Source organism: Manis pentadactyla, chromosome 8 (genome assembly GCF_030020395.1).
Source record: "Manis pentadactyla isolate mManPen7 chromosome 8, mManPen7.hap1, whole genome shotgun sequence".
Taxonomy (NCBI): Eukaryota; Metazoa; Chordata; class Mammalia; order Pholidota; family Manidae; genus Manis; species Manis pentadactyla.
This window is the reverse complement of record NC_080026.1, coordinates 133033020-133048429: the sequence shown is the minus strand read 5'-3', so window position 1 is coordinate 133048429 and position 15410 is coordinate 133033020. Positions and strand designations below refer to the sequence as shown.

General features: G+C 45.3%; 1 protein-coding gene across 2 annotated transcripts in view; it reads left to right on the top strand.

Annotated features, from left to right (window-relative positions):
- CPXM2 (carboxypeptidase X, M14 family member 2) overlaps nt 1-15410 on the top strand; it is a 113531-nt gene that overhangs the window by 36236 nt on the left and 61885 nt on the right. For both annotated transcript variants that reach the window (XM_057506440.1, XM_036898639.2), the window contains one exon: nt 4384-4523. In XM_057506440.1, the coding sequence (XP_057362423.1) occupies nt 4384-4523 (140 nt within the window). The remainder of the gene's footprint in view (nt 1-4383; nt 4524-15410) is intronic.

The following is a 15410-nucleotide window of genomic DNA, read 5'->3' as shown; positions in this document are numbered from 1 at the left end:
GTGTTCTGCCTCATTTTTAAGTGCATCTAGGAGTGCATCCAATAGTTTCCTGGAAATGGTGAGTGAGACATTTTTTGAGGATCTGTGAATCTGAAAATGTCTTCATTTTACCATCACAGTTGACTGATAGTTTGAATATAAAATTCTAGGATTAAAAATCTTTTCCTTTAGGATTTTGAAGTCATTATCCCTCCACTCTTCCAGCTTTAGATATTGCTATTGAGAATTCTGGTACTATTCGTATGCCTTTTGCTGTGCTTATATATTTGTTTTATTATTCATTTCCTGTTTGGAAGCTTGTAGAATCTACTCATTTTTGATGTTTTGAAGTTTTACAGTGATATACTTTGGTATGGGTCTTACTGTATTCATTGTACTGGATTCTTAGCGTTTCAGAGACTTAATTAAGCCTTATAGATTTGGGACATTATCTTACAGAAATGTTTGATACTTTCTTCCCATAAAAGCCTTCTGGATTTCTTCCTCAGCTTTTCTTATTTTTCTCTTATTGTCTATTGTTATTGGAATTTTCACATTCCATGAGCTCTTTCTTGTGCCGTGTTTTTTCCTTTGTAAGAATATCCTATTCTTGTTTCATGCAAGTAAATCTTCTCTTTCAAGGGATATTAATTCTAGTTTTTCTGAAGTTTTCTTTGGTTCTCCATTATATTTTCAGTTCATTTATTTTTTGTTTGTTCTAAACCTGGCTGCCTGTGTTCTAGAGTTGGATGGAGGAAGGGAGCTGGGGCAGGATGCTGATATGTGCTGAGTTCCCTGTTTTTACCCATCACATCACACCTGCCTTCCTCTGTGTCTGGGGTCCCCAAATACAGAGCCTCTGTGGTATTATTTTTTTAAGAGAAAAATTTCAAGTCTTCTATGGAGTGGGAGTGGGGATATGGGAATCTGATTTTTTATACACATTTGGAATCAATTCCCTGTTTTCAGTTTTGTCTCACCCTCCAAGATACTTAATAATCTAACTTCTGAGCTTTTTAGGTTCTGCGTGGCTCGCTTCTCATGCTGTGCACCTTGTAAGTCAGCATTTCCTCCTCTTGCTGAGTCAGTCAGGATTTCTCCATCTGACTTCTGTCTTCATATACTGTAATTTAGGGATTATAAATGTCTTCTAATTTTGTCAGAGATCAAGGTTGTATTTCCTTATCTTTTCTTTGTTTGGGTGAAATTTTTGGGAGAAGAACATGGAAAAATACCAAAGTATTTACTACATCATCCTGAAATAGAAAAATCCTGTTTTTTTCCTAAATGGATGCTATCAGTTTTCCTCTTTGTTGTGAATTTAATAATTCCCACATTTATCTTAAGCAAAGTTTAGTCTGTTAGATGCATTGGTGGGCTTTTTTAAGGTAAATAAATTATACAATAACTTAATTTCATTGAGAAAATTACATTCTTAATTTATTTGGCAGTGTCATACAAGTAATCATTCCATGTTATGGTGCTTTCAAGACTTAACTTATACTTTAAGGAATCCAGCCTTTTATTTCAATGACTTCTGATTGAAATTTCTCTAAAATTTATGAACTGTTTCTTGCATTATTAAACAAGAAGGGATAAATGTGCCCTCTCCTGGTTTCTCAGGCATCATATTAATATCATATATTGCACCAGGGTGTAATTTGGTGACTTTTCTGGGGCTTCTACCTCCTGTTTCACTGAGTTCTCCCAGGCACTTGCTTTATAAATCCAGAATTGATTTTGCAGAGGTGGCTGTCATTTCCCAGTGAGTCAGCTTCAAGAAGGGCTCTCCAGCCCCCTGACACCCTACTACATTTAACTGACTGTGTTCAGGAAGAACTGAGATTCACAGCATAAGCAAAGTATCCAGGCTGGCAAAACCAGGGACCTAAAATTTAGTGCTGAATCCCACTTAGCGGATTTTGAAGGGCATGAGGATAGTTCCTCCAAGCTTCCATGATTCTATAGGAGTGAATATCCTGGGCTCTGTGGAAGCTCTGTTCTTGGCCTGCTGAGCTCATGGCCAGGTATCCTCAGCCTTGGCATGATTGACATTTTAGATGCGGCCATTCTTTCTGGGGCCTCTCATGAGCATCATAGGATGGGGAGCGGCATCCTGGCCTCTAGCTTGCCAATAGCATGCACCTCCCCCAAGTGTAACAGCCAAAAATGACCGAGACATTGCCAAACGCACCATGGGGGATGGGCAACATGAACTCTTGTTAGAACTTTAGACTATGGGTCTCCTCTCTTTTCAGATTTTATAACACTATTCTGGATATTTAAAGTTGTAGGAAATGTGACAACAGTTAACTGGAATAGTATTGTAATTCCCTAGAGTTTTGTAAAATGTGAAATAATTTGGAAAACACCCACATTTCCATGACCTGCCCAATAGTCATTGTTCGAAATATACTGAAAACTAACATTTATTGAGCACTTATTTTTTTGAGCCCACGCTGTGTACCAGGCCCTAATGTAGCACAGTTAACACCCTAAGGGAGAAATGATCATTGTCTCCACTTTAACAGATGGGGAAACCAAGGCACAGAGCATTTAGGCAAATAGCCTGAGCTGATATACAGCATGCAAGTGGCAGAGCCAGGATTCACATCCAGGAAGGACTTCAGAGCACAAGTTCTTAACCACCGTACTGTGCAGTGACTGATTTTAAGATACCAAGTCCCAAACACAAGCCCCATGTACAGACTTAAGGCTGTCTACCCAGTCTAAGCCCCAAGAGGGCAGGGCTAAACGGTTCCCACCTTTACAGTCCTGTTGCCTGGGCCAGGACTTGACATGTAGTACAGGCATGGTGAAGGTTCATTTTAATAAATGAGTGAAGCTATTCTAAACACCAGTTGCAACAAAAACTAAGTGTATGTAATGGTTTCTTGGAAGAAGATGAATTGTGACAGTGTAGATAAGTTAAGTGTTGTAGGTTTCTGTCATTGGAAGAATAACTGCCTTCAATGAAGAAAGGAGTGATTGTGTAATTATAGCCTTCAGGCTGGGATGGTGATCGCCTTGTTGACTGGCAATGTTGGGCAATGAGAGGTTTTGCTTACTAGAGTCACCACCACTTTAACAAAATTCACTGAGCACAGTGAAGGACCGGTAACATACACTTGAGAAACTCAGCCTTTCTTTGATGGTTCTAGAAGGTGGAGCCTTGCAGCACCTCTAGGTCCTTATTGCAGACCCTGTGTGCCACCAGACCCTGGAGTTCTGGAGAATGTTGACTAATAGCTTTCATATTCACCTTCATTTCAGATAGTAGTGCTTTTGGAAGACCATGGTATGTTAGTATTCTGACTTTTGCCCTCAAACCTCTTTCAAGATTGTTTCAGGAGTGTACCAGGGATGCACTTATTTTGCTTTGGTCCTGATACGTGGCTTACATTAGTTCATGTAGTGATGGGTAGAATTCTGCTAATGGGACCCTTGCCAAGTTGCTGCTCTGCTGACGCTGGACTCTGAATTTCACATCACCATTACCCATTAAAGGTAAGGCTGTCCCAGGGCTTGAGCTGGAAAGTGGTCACAGGTAGGGAGCATGGGCTGACCTATCATTTTTATCTTTTGTATATCATGCAGACATTTTTCTCATCTGATTACGTACTTGTGAAATAGCCATGGAAAAATGGGATTAGTACAGAAAGGTTTTTAATAAATTAGGAAGTTTCAGTTGGTCCAAATATCCTTTTATTTTTTTTAAGGTTAGTGAATTCTCTTTTCAACTGGTGATAATAAAGGGCCAATTCCAGACCAGAAGCCTCATCTACCTTGTAAATTCAGATAAAAGAATGGTAGCAAGAGTGGCTGATACTCAAGACATCAAATGACCAAAACGCTAAAAAGTAAATATTCACTAGATGAACTTACCCTTCAACACCCAGCTCAACTATCACCTCCACCGGGGGGCTTTTTGCCCTGTTCTCCCATAGACCAAGGTAGCTGTGCTATCCTTAAGTGCTCCCATAGAAGTTTGTTCCTATTCCTGATATAACACATGCCCCATTGTGTTCTAATTCATTTATGTTCACACCTTTCTTCCTGCCTGGATGGTGAGGTTCTGGAGGGAACAACTCACCTTTGTGTATCCAGCACCTGGCACATGTAGGCTGGTATGTAGGAGACAGTCTGTGTCTTTGGATGAATGAGTAATAGGAGAACTCATTTAATTTCATCTTTCACGCTGGGCAAGAAGATTCAAGATATTAAAATATTTTCAACTTGTTAGTAATAAGCAACTTCCTTTTGTGATTTAGAATAAGGAGATGAGGGCACAATGATTTTTTTATCTCCTTCCTCATTATCTTCTACTCCCCCTCCCTTCTTCTCAGGCTCATGAAAAAAATTGGATTCTGAGTCTTTCTGAAGAACATCTCTCTTTCTTTGCAGGCAGGTATTAATGAAAATGATTTTTATGACGGGGCGTGGTGCGCAGGAAGGAATGACCTCCATCAGTGGATTGAAGTGGATGCCAGACGCCTGACCAAATTCACTGGTGTCATCACTCAAGGAAGGAACTCACTCTGGCTGTAAGTGGGGCTGGACCGGTGCTTTTTTAGACTTCATGCCTTGGGTCCAGTATTCTAGGGTTTGGACAGAGACAGGCAGGTTGCAGAGAGGTCTCTGGTGATAGGCAATAGAAAGGAAGATAATTGGAATGTGCGTCTCTTGGAAGGACACCCTCCTCCAGGACAGGAACACAGAGAGAGATCCACCTGGCAGGTGAGGCTGAGCAGACCGAGGTGCAGTCAGGACAGTGCAGCTTTGGCAGGCGACTCCGTCTTGGTGAGTGACTGGTGCCCTGAACCAGGCTGAACACAGGCTGAGTAGGAACTCTGGACCAACAGTGAGCAACAGGTAACAGGTCCAAGCCTCAGTAGAAGTCATGACTCTTCGAGACTCTGCGAAGAAGATGGGAAGCCTCAGCAGGTTCCCAAATAAAGAACTGCTGGATGAGTCGTAGAAATGAAGGGTGAGCTGGGGTGACGCCTGAGAAAGAGATAGAAGCCATTTCTCAGAAGCCAGGTTAGGGTCGGGGCTGGACTGTAACAAGATGACCTGGTATAATCCCAAGAGAGGTGGGCTGCAGCCCCTTAAAACTGTCCAACTGGTGGTACATACATGCAATGAAGTATTATTCAGCCTTAAGAAGGAGGGAAATTCTGACCCAGGCTACAGCCTGGGTGAACCTTGAGGACCTTATGCTGCGTGCAGTAAGCCAGGCAGTAAAGGACAAACCCTGTATGATTCCACCTACGTGAGGTCCCTGGAATAGTGAGATCCACAGAGTGAGACTGGTGCCTGCCGAGGGCTAGGGGAGGGGTGATGGGGAGCTATTGCTTAATGGGCACGGAGTTTCAGTTTGGGGCGATGAGAAGTTCTGGAAAAGGATACCGACGGAGGTTACACAGCAGCGTGAATGTACTTAGTGCAACTGAATGGTACACTTAAAAATGCTTAAAATGATACATTTTATGTTACATATATTTTACCACAATAAGTGAAGAAATGTATGAGCTTAAAACCCACCAAACGTCTCCCCCTTCACCCAGGGCTGGTTGTGGAGACGGAGGCAGGGCTGCCCCGTGGGACTGCCCTGTGGGACTGCCCTGTGAGTCCAATCAAGGCCCAGGAGGGTCCTCAGGACCTGGGGTGCTCTCTGAATGTAAATGAGGAATTTTCAAATTCTTCTAACAAATGTCCAAGCTGAGAAACCAAGGGTACAAAGGCCCCTACACCGTGACATTAGGAAACTGACTGTGGCCTCGTCAGCTGAGAGCCCTCCTGCCCTGTCCCCCCTCCCCATGCGTACTGCACTCTCAGATTCCATGTCTTGACACCTTCCAGTATTTACTAATTACTTTTTGGCAATTATATAAAATCTGTTTGTGATTTGTTGATTAGATTAATTTTTAATTCCCGGAAAGGTCAACCTTAATAAATAAAGCAGGAGAACAGAAGGGAACCTAGCATCTGTGCTCATGCTTAACTGCCTGTCATTGTCACTGGAAAGAGGACTTTCTCACACAGTGACAGCTGCCATGTAATGACTCATCTATTTTCCTCCGAACCTTTTTTTTTTGGTAAAGACAATATTACATCTAGTGATGCTTTAAAACACTGTCCATGTTCCACTGTCCTTAGCAAACATAATTTTTTACATATCTGTAATCACATTATGTATGCAATTATGTTTTTGACTTAAAAACATATCCATAACATTTTTCATGCTGCTACTCAGACTTCATAATGATCGTTTTTAATAGCCTGTAATTTACTCAGACATGCCTCTATTACTGCCTCAATTTTCTATTATCACATATCATTTTGCAAGAAAGCATTTTCATACTTATTTCTTCCTATGAATTATTTCCTTCAAATAAATTTCCAGAGCTGGGATAATTCGTGCATTTTGACAACATTCACTCTGTGTGCTGTTTTGTGGATCACATTTTATTCAGTTGCTTTTCAGTTGCATTTCTGTACTGCTCCTCTAGGCCTAGTTTTGCTCTGGGGTATGCATTTTCCTCTAATCAGCGGCTTATTACCATTACAATTATTTTCACTGTTTAGATTCTGAAAGACAAGAATTTGGGGGTTGGGGAAGTTGAATTGCTCAAGAAAAATGGGAACTTGGAATGAAAGGCTGATATGAGATTGTCCATAGGGATGAGAGCAAGAATTCTACCTTAAAGCTTGGATACTAACCGGCCTAACCACTATCATTAGAGGCCCAGTAGTTGAGTTACTATTGGATCAGAAAGACAGAGCAGGGTAGGGATAATTCTCACATTCCATTTCAGCTGGAAACACAAGAGGGTTTGGGTGAACAAGGAATTGCAGTGAACGATATCTTCCTTTGACTTAGCCTAGGACAAGAACATCTGAGAGAGAACACCAGAACAGGAACAGAATTGCTTTTAAGAGGCAGGTTTTGTTTATTTTGTTTTTTTGTGTGTGTGTCTAAATGTATTTCAAGTCAAATTATTCTTCAAGGACAATGAAAAGTAATCTGATGGGTTTCAGTTTGTCTTACCTCCTGGAATAGGACTGTCTGCACTCAGGACTGAAGAGGAGGTGGGACAAAGACACATCCTGGTATCTGAGCCCTATTTCCTAGAGGCATGAATAATGCCGGAAGCACTGGGATCTATTCCAGTATGGCCACAAAGCATACCAGTGATAGATCTCATCCAATACTAATAGTAAGGAAGACACCGGCTGTTCCTCTTTCCCTCTGCCCAGGACCTCAGTGCTCACGCTGCTCCCAGCATCATTTTTAATATTCCTGTTTATCGGTTTCTGTATTTCTCCCCATCAGTCTGTGAGGGCCTTGATGATGGAGGCAACGCTTGGACAGTCTGTGTCCCTGGGACCTTGTCCCAAGCCAGGCATCTACTAGGTGCTCCATCAATGATTCTTTAATGAGTGAATATTGTCAGGAAGTAAGAAATTGACTAAGGTTCATTCACACCAAATGGTAATGAGTTCGTCAATGTGAGCATAAATGACCGAGTGGGAGTTTTAAATATAAGCGGAGAGAGAGGAGAAGCTGTGGAAAGGGGAGGCTGAGAAGGATTTCCAGAGGACAGTGTGTAAACAGTGTGGCTTTAGAATCCCGTGTGGCTCTCGGCTCTTGTGGGTTATGAGTTTTCCCTCCTCTGAACCTCAGTTTGCACTTCTCTGAATCAACATAACTACTCTCTGTGACATAAAGATGTGATTAAAGGTAAGTGAAATTGTTATAACGCTTTAAAATTACCTAGAACATAATAAGTGCTCAGTAAATGGACTTTCTTCCCTCTGCACCTCAGGGTTTATTTAGAATAGTGGTTTTCAAGCTTTGTTTTTATCACAGGTCCTTCCTTTGGTAAACTGGAAACATTTGGAAAACACAGACAGGTGAGGCTGCTCTGAGTGAATGGTGGCAGGGGAAGGGACCTGGAGGGGGCGGGTGGGATTGTGGGGACGTTGCCCCCTGGCCCTTCCTCCTGTCACAGGAGCACCGCTGGAGGGCGCCTTCATGCAGTGTCCCTGTAGGAAGCATCCTAAACAGCTTGAGGTCTGTGTGCAGGTTACAGTCCTGCCAACTCTCCAACGGCCGAGTGCTGTGTCCGGGTCACACGCAGACTGGAATTCAGACCAAGACGAGCAATGGCACCGTGGGGATTAGAGTATGATTTTTCTGGTTTAATCTGTAGAACAAGGCCTCAATCTTAGAGCATCACACTGTGGTTGGTTAATGTGTTAGAAGTAGAAAGGAAACGGGTTGCCTGCCAGCCCTTTGGGGTCAGCCAAATGGATGTTACTGTGTATAAATGGTTTCTATCTGGTTGTTGGAGTGCAGAAGCACTTTGGAGTTCACAATGTATATATTTAAGAATACCATCAATACTTTTCAGTTAGAGGATGTCTATAGTTGGTATTTTTAAATGAACATCCATCACCGTATGTGTTCCTGACATTCTCTTCAGGTGTCTATGGACTCCTTCATGTGCTACTGAGTAATCTGTACTGAGTACTAGGGATGCAAAGGTGAGCAAGGAGTGGCCTGCCTGCACGGGGCTTTGAGTCTAGTGGAAGAATCCAGTATGTTAACAGGTCCACTAAATAGCAAAGTCCTCACTGCCATGTGATGGGGAGAGAGCACTCTTTTCACACCTATGCTATAGGTGTGGAGGATGAGAAAGCAGCTTTGGGAGGTCTGACTAGTTCATAGCCAAGCTGATGGAAAACTCTATGATTCTAGTTTTGAAAATTTTTCAAATAATTCATGCTATTTGAACATAATAAAATATAATTGTTTTTATTATATTGAATAATTTATACTTTTCACCAATATAAATTATCCTTCCCCATTGCACTGCAGTTTAGTGAAACATTAGTATGCTAATAAAAGCCAATCTTTTATTTCCCTAATTTCAGAAAGTATATTAGATATATGAGGGTTACAATCGCAACCAATGTGATGATTGAAAAGTTAATTATTCTGCTGGAGGTGACTAGATCTGCTAATGACTTGGGCGAAATACAGGCAATTTAAAATAAAAACGTTTTAAATTTTAATGGTTTAATAAACAAAATGATTCTCATTCTCTCGAGAGTCTATAAATGTGTCCTTAAAGTGGGGCAGCGGTTTGATTGATGGATCTGCAAGGACTGGGGAGGGTTCAGCTAGTTGGCTTGGTTTTTAAAAAGCAGGCAGGCTGACTAGAGCAAGGTGAGTGGGAGCTCGGCTGTGAGCCAGGTTTGTGGCCGGGAACACAAAGGTGGTAGAAAGACTCAGCCCAGCCTGAGGAAGCTGGCTTTCTCTCTGTCAGAGGAAAGCCTCAGCAGAGATTCTGAACGTGGGCTTCCCCTTGGGAAACTGTGATGGTGAAGGGCAGGAGAGACTGAGGCACCCAACCCAGAAGGAAGGCAACGCCAAGGGAAGGCCTGTTTCCCTTTGTCCTGCAGACAGCTGTGTTCACAGGAGGGGACAGTGGCTGATGGGGCAGGTCCACGAGGGGCACAGCGGTGGCAGTGAGGAGTGGGGGGCTCACCCTGGAAAGGAGGAGGGTCTCCTGGTCCCTTGAGACCTTAAAAGTGGAGGAGTAAAGCCGAGGTGGATTCAGAGCCTTCACACTGGAGGGGCAGCCCTCTGCAGACAGTGAGGATGGCAGGTTTAGAGGTTGAAAAGTCACCGGGAAAGGATTGGGAGATTCTGCGTCCAGATGCAGAGAGGGCTTAGGCGGCGTCCGGAGCTCCTAGAATTGTAATGGTCCCACTGGACACTGGTGGTGTTTTCTCCCCAGGGGGTGGAAGGGTTGATAGTAGTGCAGCTGGAGGCGGTTCTGGGACAAGGGCATTGTGGGAACGGGCAGGACACAGAGCGTGCTGGGGTGGAAGGGCTGTGAGGTTGAGCTCCAGGGCTGGTAGGGAAGGAGTGAAAGGCTGAAGGCTGATTCCCGAGAGGTGAAGGGCATGTTCAGGGATGTCTTGGGAGAAATGAGGCGTCAGGAGTGAGGGAGGGTTGACCGGGGAGGACAGTGGCCATTGAGGACTCTGCAGGGGTGGGAGAGGTGATGACTGGAGCCATGGGGTGTGAACGGAGGGTCAGAGAGGCGCGGATGTCTGTGTATCTTGAGGCCACAGGGTGAGCCCCAGTGTCATCCCTGTGGGGAGAATCTCCAAGACACACTGGACCCTCACTCAGGAGACAAGATGAGGGGACAGCTGACGAGTCGGGGATTCTGTGTAAGAGGAAGAGCTGGAGGTAAGAAGAGGCCGAGACGCTGCTGGAGGATGTTCACTGGACTCGGGGGTGGGGACGGAACCTTCCCTGCGCCTCCCTGGCCTCAGGCTGTGCCAGGGATGGACCTCTGGTCTCCCCAGGGAGAAGCGTTGGCTGCTGCTTTCTCTTCATCTCCATCTGTTCCTCAGTCCTGGGAGGGGGCCTGGCTGCCTGGTTGGTTCTCCCATTCCTCAGGGGGTGCTGGGCCCCCCACAAGCCCTGAGGGCACAGGGGGAGGGCCCGGGATCCCGAGCTCAGAGGGAGGCTGCCTGGCACTTCACAAATCACCCTCCTGGGAGGGAGGGTGTGTTTCCAGACGGGCACGCTGCCTGGCCTCACTGACCGGGGAACGAAATGTTGGCCACTGGTGGGCAGAAGTTCCCAAATTCCTTTCTAACCCCTCTGAAAACTGTGGAGTTGGGCATAAATGGGGGGTTTTAGTGAAAACGTCTCCAAGTTCATGTAGAAGGCCAGGCACGCAATCATTTCTTCATGTCACATTATGTCTCCACATGTTGGGATAGTTATTTGAAATTACATAGAGCTTTCACGGCCGTGTGGCTCATCCTAAGTTTTCTGGGGGCCCAGGACAAAGGAATCGTTCTTGGAAGGTAACATCGCTGAGATGGAAACAGCCCTAGAGCTCCTTCCTGAGGGCGAAGCTTCCATCCTGCTTTGTTCAAGGGTCCCTGTCCCCCCACTGTGACCCCCCAGGAAGCCCTCCAGAAGGCTGCCGGGCACCCCCTGGCTGGTGTGTTCTTGCAGCTGTTTCCTGGTGGGGAGGCCCCCCTGTGGTGTGGACACCTCCCCCTCTCTGACCTCACTTCCGGGCTAGGAGCCCTTCCTCGTTCCGAGGTGCAGAAGCCCGCTCCTTCTTTGGGGCCTTTGCATTTGCCACTCTTGCTGCCTGGAGGTTCAGCCCTCAGCCACTCTCCTGAAACCCACTCAGTGGCTCTGTGTCCTCACTTGGCTTTATTTGATCACCTGTGTATTTGTCCTGGCACTGATGTCACTCCCAGGGAGCAAGTAGGACTCCCAGCTCCACATCAGTGCCCTTACTGGGAAGGCTCACGAGCACCCCTTCCTGCTGCATCATTTGAAACTGTTCTGATCTGATCATGTCCTGATTCTCCTGTCCGGAGGCTGGAGAGCCGCCTCCAGCCAGAGTCCACCCAGCACGGAGGGTTCTTGAGTGCAGAAACCAGAGAGGGCAGGTGCCATGCCCCATGAGGGCGCAGCCCTCCTACTCCTTTGCCGTCCTTACTTCCCAGATGACCAGGTCCTCACCTGATGTCGGTGAACCGATAAGGGTGCAGATTCTGGAGTGAGACGGGCTCCAGACTCTGTGGTCTCAGGGCCTTGGCTGTGTTTCTGAGCCTTTCTGTGTCTCTTACTTCACCAGTAAAATGGAGATGATAATAATGTCCCTGCCCCATGGGATTGTTGTGGAGGCTAAAAGAGTTAATACATGGCAGGCAGTTAGGACAGTCCTTGGCAGGCAGTAAGCACCTCCTAGGAGTCTGCTGGGCTGCCATTTTCCTACGATTCCTTCCCATCTGCATGGACGGTCCTGCTCACATGCGAGCCCCCAGCCTGAACCCCTGGGTCTTCTCTGCTGCCAGCCTCCTTGGAACGCTCAGATGCTCAAACTGTGTTCTCTCCTCTCTCCGACGGCCCTGGCTCTCTCTGTGTGGTCTGAGTTTTTAACCAACAGGCAGGAGCCACCAGCTCTGAGTGGGTGGGCAGTCTAGGCGCTCTTCTCATCCTCTGAAGCTTCAGTTTCCTGGTCTGTGAGAAGAGGTGATGGCTTGTTTTCTCAGGGTTGTGAGTGTTCGGCGAGACATGGATGGAAATCTCTAGCATGTTATGGACATAAGATGCTCAGTGAACCATAGCTGCTGTTCTTTATAAACTGGTTTCCTCTCAGCCCTCCGCCTTCTCAGGGACCCCCTTCTCCCAGCCATCCGGAGCTTGAGGCCCCCCGTGCACCTGCGTCCCGAAAGGACACCCAGGAAAGACTTTAGAACTGAGCCAGTCATGTGGGGCTAAGAAGTAGAGCCTGACATTTTGCAAAAATACTCCTGTGACACCTCTATTTGGTTGAAATTAATTTGGCTAGCAGGGAAATGTTTAAAAATAAAACCGCGTTGGTTCCGTGCAGCAGGACTACTGAGCACTGTGCATGCCTCCCATGGCGTGCTCAGCGACTCCGCCAGAAAGGTCCCTTTCTCGTCCCCATTGTGTGGAGGAGGACACTGAGCTCTGGAGAGCATCCTAACCTGGTTTCTCTCTCTGTCCCCTAGTGAAAAGACTTGTCCTTTCCGCTCCCTCCTCCCCCAACTATCGCTCCCGGGTCCCCTGTGCCGCGAGGCCTCCAGGCCCACAAACAGACTCATGTGGGCCTCTTCTGAGCGCTCTCTGGGCCCAGCCAGGGGCTGCCATGTGGCCACCCGGGGGATGATGCACACAGTGTCTAGGGCCTCAAGACCTCTAGGGGCCCATGAAAGCGCTTCGCTTCTCTTATAATCTGGAGAAAATAAATGACCATTTAGGTCAAAGAGAACATTTTTATATTAATATATAATATTAAGAACCTTAATATATTCATCTTTATACCAGTGCAGTTGTAAAATATAATTTTAAAAAGTTTTTATGGAAGAAGGGGCCTGTGGTTGGCAGATTCATGGACTCCAAAGATGCCAACGTCCTGGTCCCAAGAACCTGTGACTGTGTTAGGTTTCGTGGCAAAGGGGACTCCAGATTGCAGATGGAATTAAGCTTGCTAATCAGCTGGCCTTAAAGTACAGAGATGACCCTGATCATTCGGGTGGGCCCAGTGTAATCACAGGTTTTTTTTTAAAGTGGAAGAGGGGGGCAGAATAACAGAAGAGATGGCAGCATGAGTCCTTGAAGGTGAAGGAAGAGGCCTGGAGTGGGGAGTGTGGGCGGCCTCTAGAAGCTTGAAAAGCAAAGGAACAGAGTCTCCCCTTAGCTTCCAGAAGGAACAGCCCTGCTGACACCTTGATTTCAGGACTTCTGACCTCCAGATTATAAGGTAATAAATACGTGCTGTTTAAACCACTGAGTTTGCAGTAATTTTATAGCAGCTCTAGAAAACTAATAGTACTATTACAGCAAAAGTGTGTAGAGCCCCCAGAAGCCCTCCCCTGGCCCAACTGCCCCAGCCCTTCGCTCTCTGATGCAAGGTCATACCTTAGTAGGGACCTTCCCCTGTGGGCAGTGCCTGCCAGATGGCTGCATGCTCCACACACATTGTAACTGAGCAGAATCATGGCCCCTCTTCTCCTCTCCATTCATTAGGATTCCTATGAGATAATTACTGGATTCCTCTTTTCCTGGTCTCTTGAGTAACTCTTTTAGATCTGGAGGACTTTGAATACCTTCCTTTAACTTTTAGTTCTCTGCGGTGGGGCTTCTTAACTAGGCACTGCCTCACCCTTTACCCAAATTTATTGGAGTTGGCCCCCAAGTGGCATTTTCCTTCTGTTTCCCTGGTAGTCATTTCTTACTGGAGGTAATGGAAAATAGATAATATTGCTAAGTTTATAACATTCTCTTCTATGGTCTGCATTCTTAAGTTGTAACCAGTCCAAAGTGGAAAAGCCAATAAATCAATGGGCTGATTTTTCAGTGTCCAACAGCTGCCTGCACTGAGAATGTGGCAGAACCATTCAACTGTGTGGTTGTGGTTCCAGCAGAGAGGGGGAGAGTGAAGGGCACAGGATCACAGTGAGCATGCACCTGTGTTCTGGAGTGTTGTGCATGCCCGCGTTTACGGTAGATAAAAGATAAAACATTTTTCTCCCATATTGTTTCTAGAAGCTACAAAAGCTTAGACCTCTGGGGAGCAGTGGTCTTGTCCAGAGTTAGAACTTGGCCACAGCCGGGATTTGAGCCTGTGAAGCTCTGTCAAGGAGGTGATGGACAGGAAGGGGAAGCTGCCAGCTTCCTCTTGATTCCATAGAAAATTGGCCTAAAAACTAGGAGAACACTTGTTGGACTCTTCCTTCTCCGACTGAAAAGGGATTTAATAGCACTTTCCCTACTTGTATGAGAAAGTAGACAATACCCTATTCACAGCTGAGGTTAAGGGTTCTTATGGGTCCTTTTAGTTGACTGACGTTGTTCATTTGCCATGTCAAATGGTATTTGCTTAAGCTAATGGGAGTGGTTTGTGAGGATTTGGGGAGATTCTCTCATTAGGTGGAGAGAGAAGAATCTTATCAGTAAGACCAATCCAGTGTGGTAGACCCTCAGTGGGTACCTCAGGTCTCACTGCATCCACCCAAAATTAGTTATTTGACTGTGATTTGAGTTACTCATGTTTTACCCAATTATTCCCTTTCATGTTCCTTTTTTAAACTATCTTCTGTGGTATAAAAATTTGGAATTTTATATAGTTAACATACTCAGTCTCTTGAGGTTCATATCATACTTAGAAAAGTCTTGCCCTTTCTGAAGATGTAAGTAATTTCTACGTATTTTCTTCTAGTGCTTTTATGATTTCAATTTTTACATTGAAATCTTTGAACCATATAGAATGTATTTTTGCATAGCATGTATATAATAGATCAGACTCTTTTTACCCTCAAATGGCTACTAGGATGTCCCAACATTATTTTCCATGTTTTCTCTAACTGCTGTGGCCTGAATATTTGTGTCCTCCTGAAATTCATGTTAAATCCTAATACCAGACATGATGGTATTTGTGGGTGCAGCCTTTGAGAGGTGATTAGGCTCTGAGGATAGAGCCCTCATGATTGAGGTTAGTGCCCTTATAAAAGAGGCCCCACAAAACTCCCCACCCCTTCCAGCATGTAAGGACACAATGAGAAGTCTGTAAACCAGAAGAGGACCCCCATGTGACCATGCTGCCACCCTTATCTCAGACTTCCAGCCTCTGAAACTGAGAGAAATAAATTTCTGTTGGTTATATGGCACCCAATTTATGGTGTTTTGTTATAGCAGCCCAAAGGGACTAAGACACCAACTGATATTATGAATTCCCAACATGATATTATGAATTCCTGACAATAACAGGGTTTACTTCTGGACTTTTTATTCTGTCCCATTTCTCTGTCTTCATGTGCCACCTCTACACTGCTCTAGACTTATTGCAGCA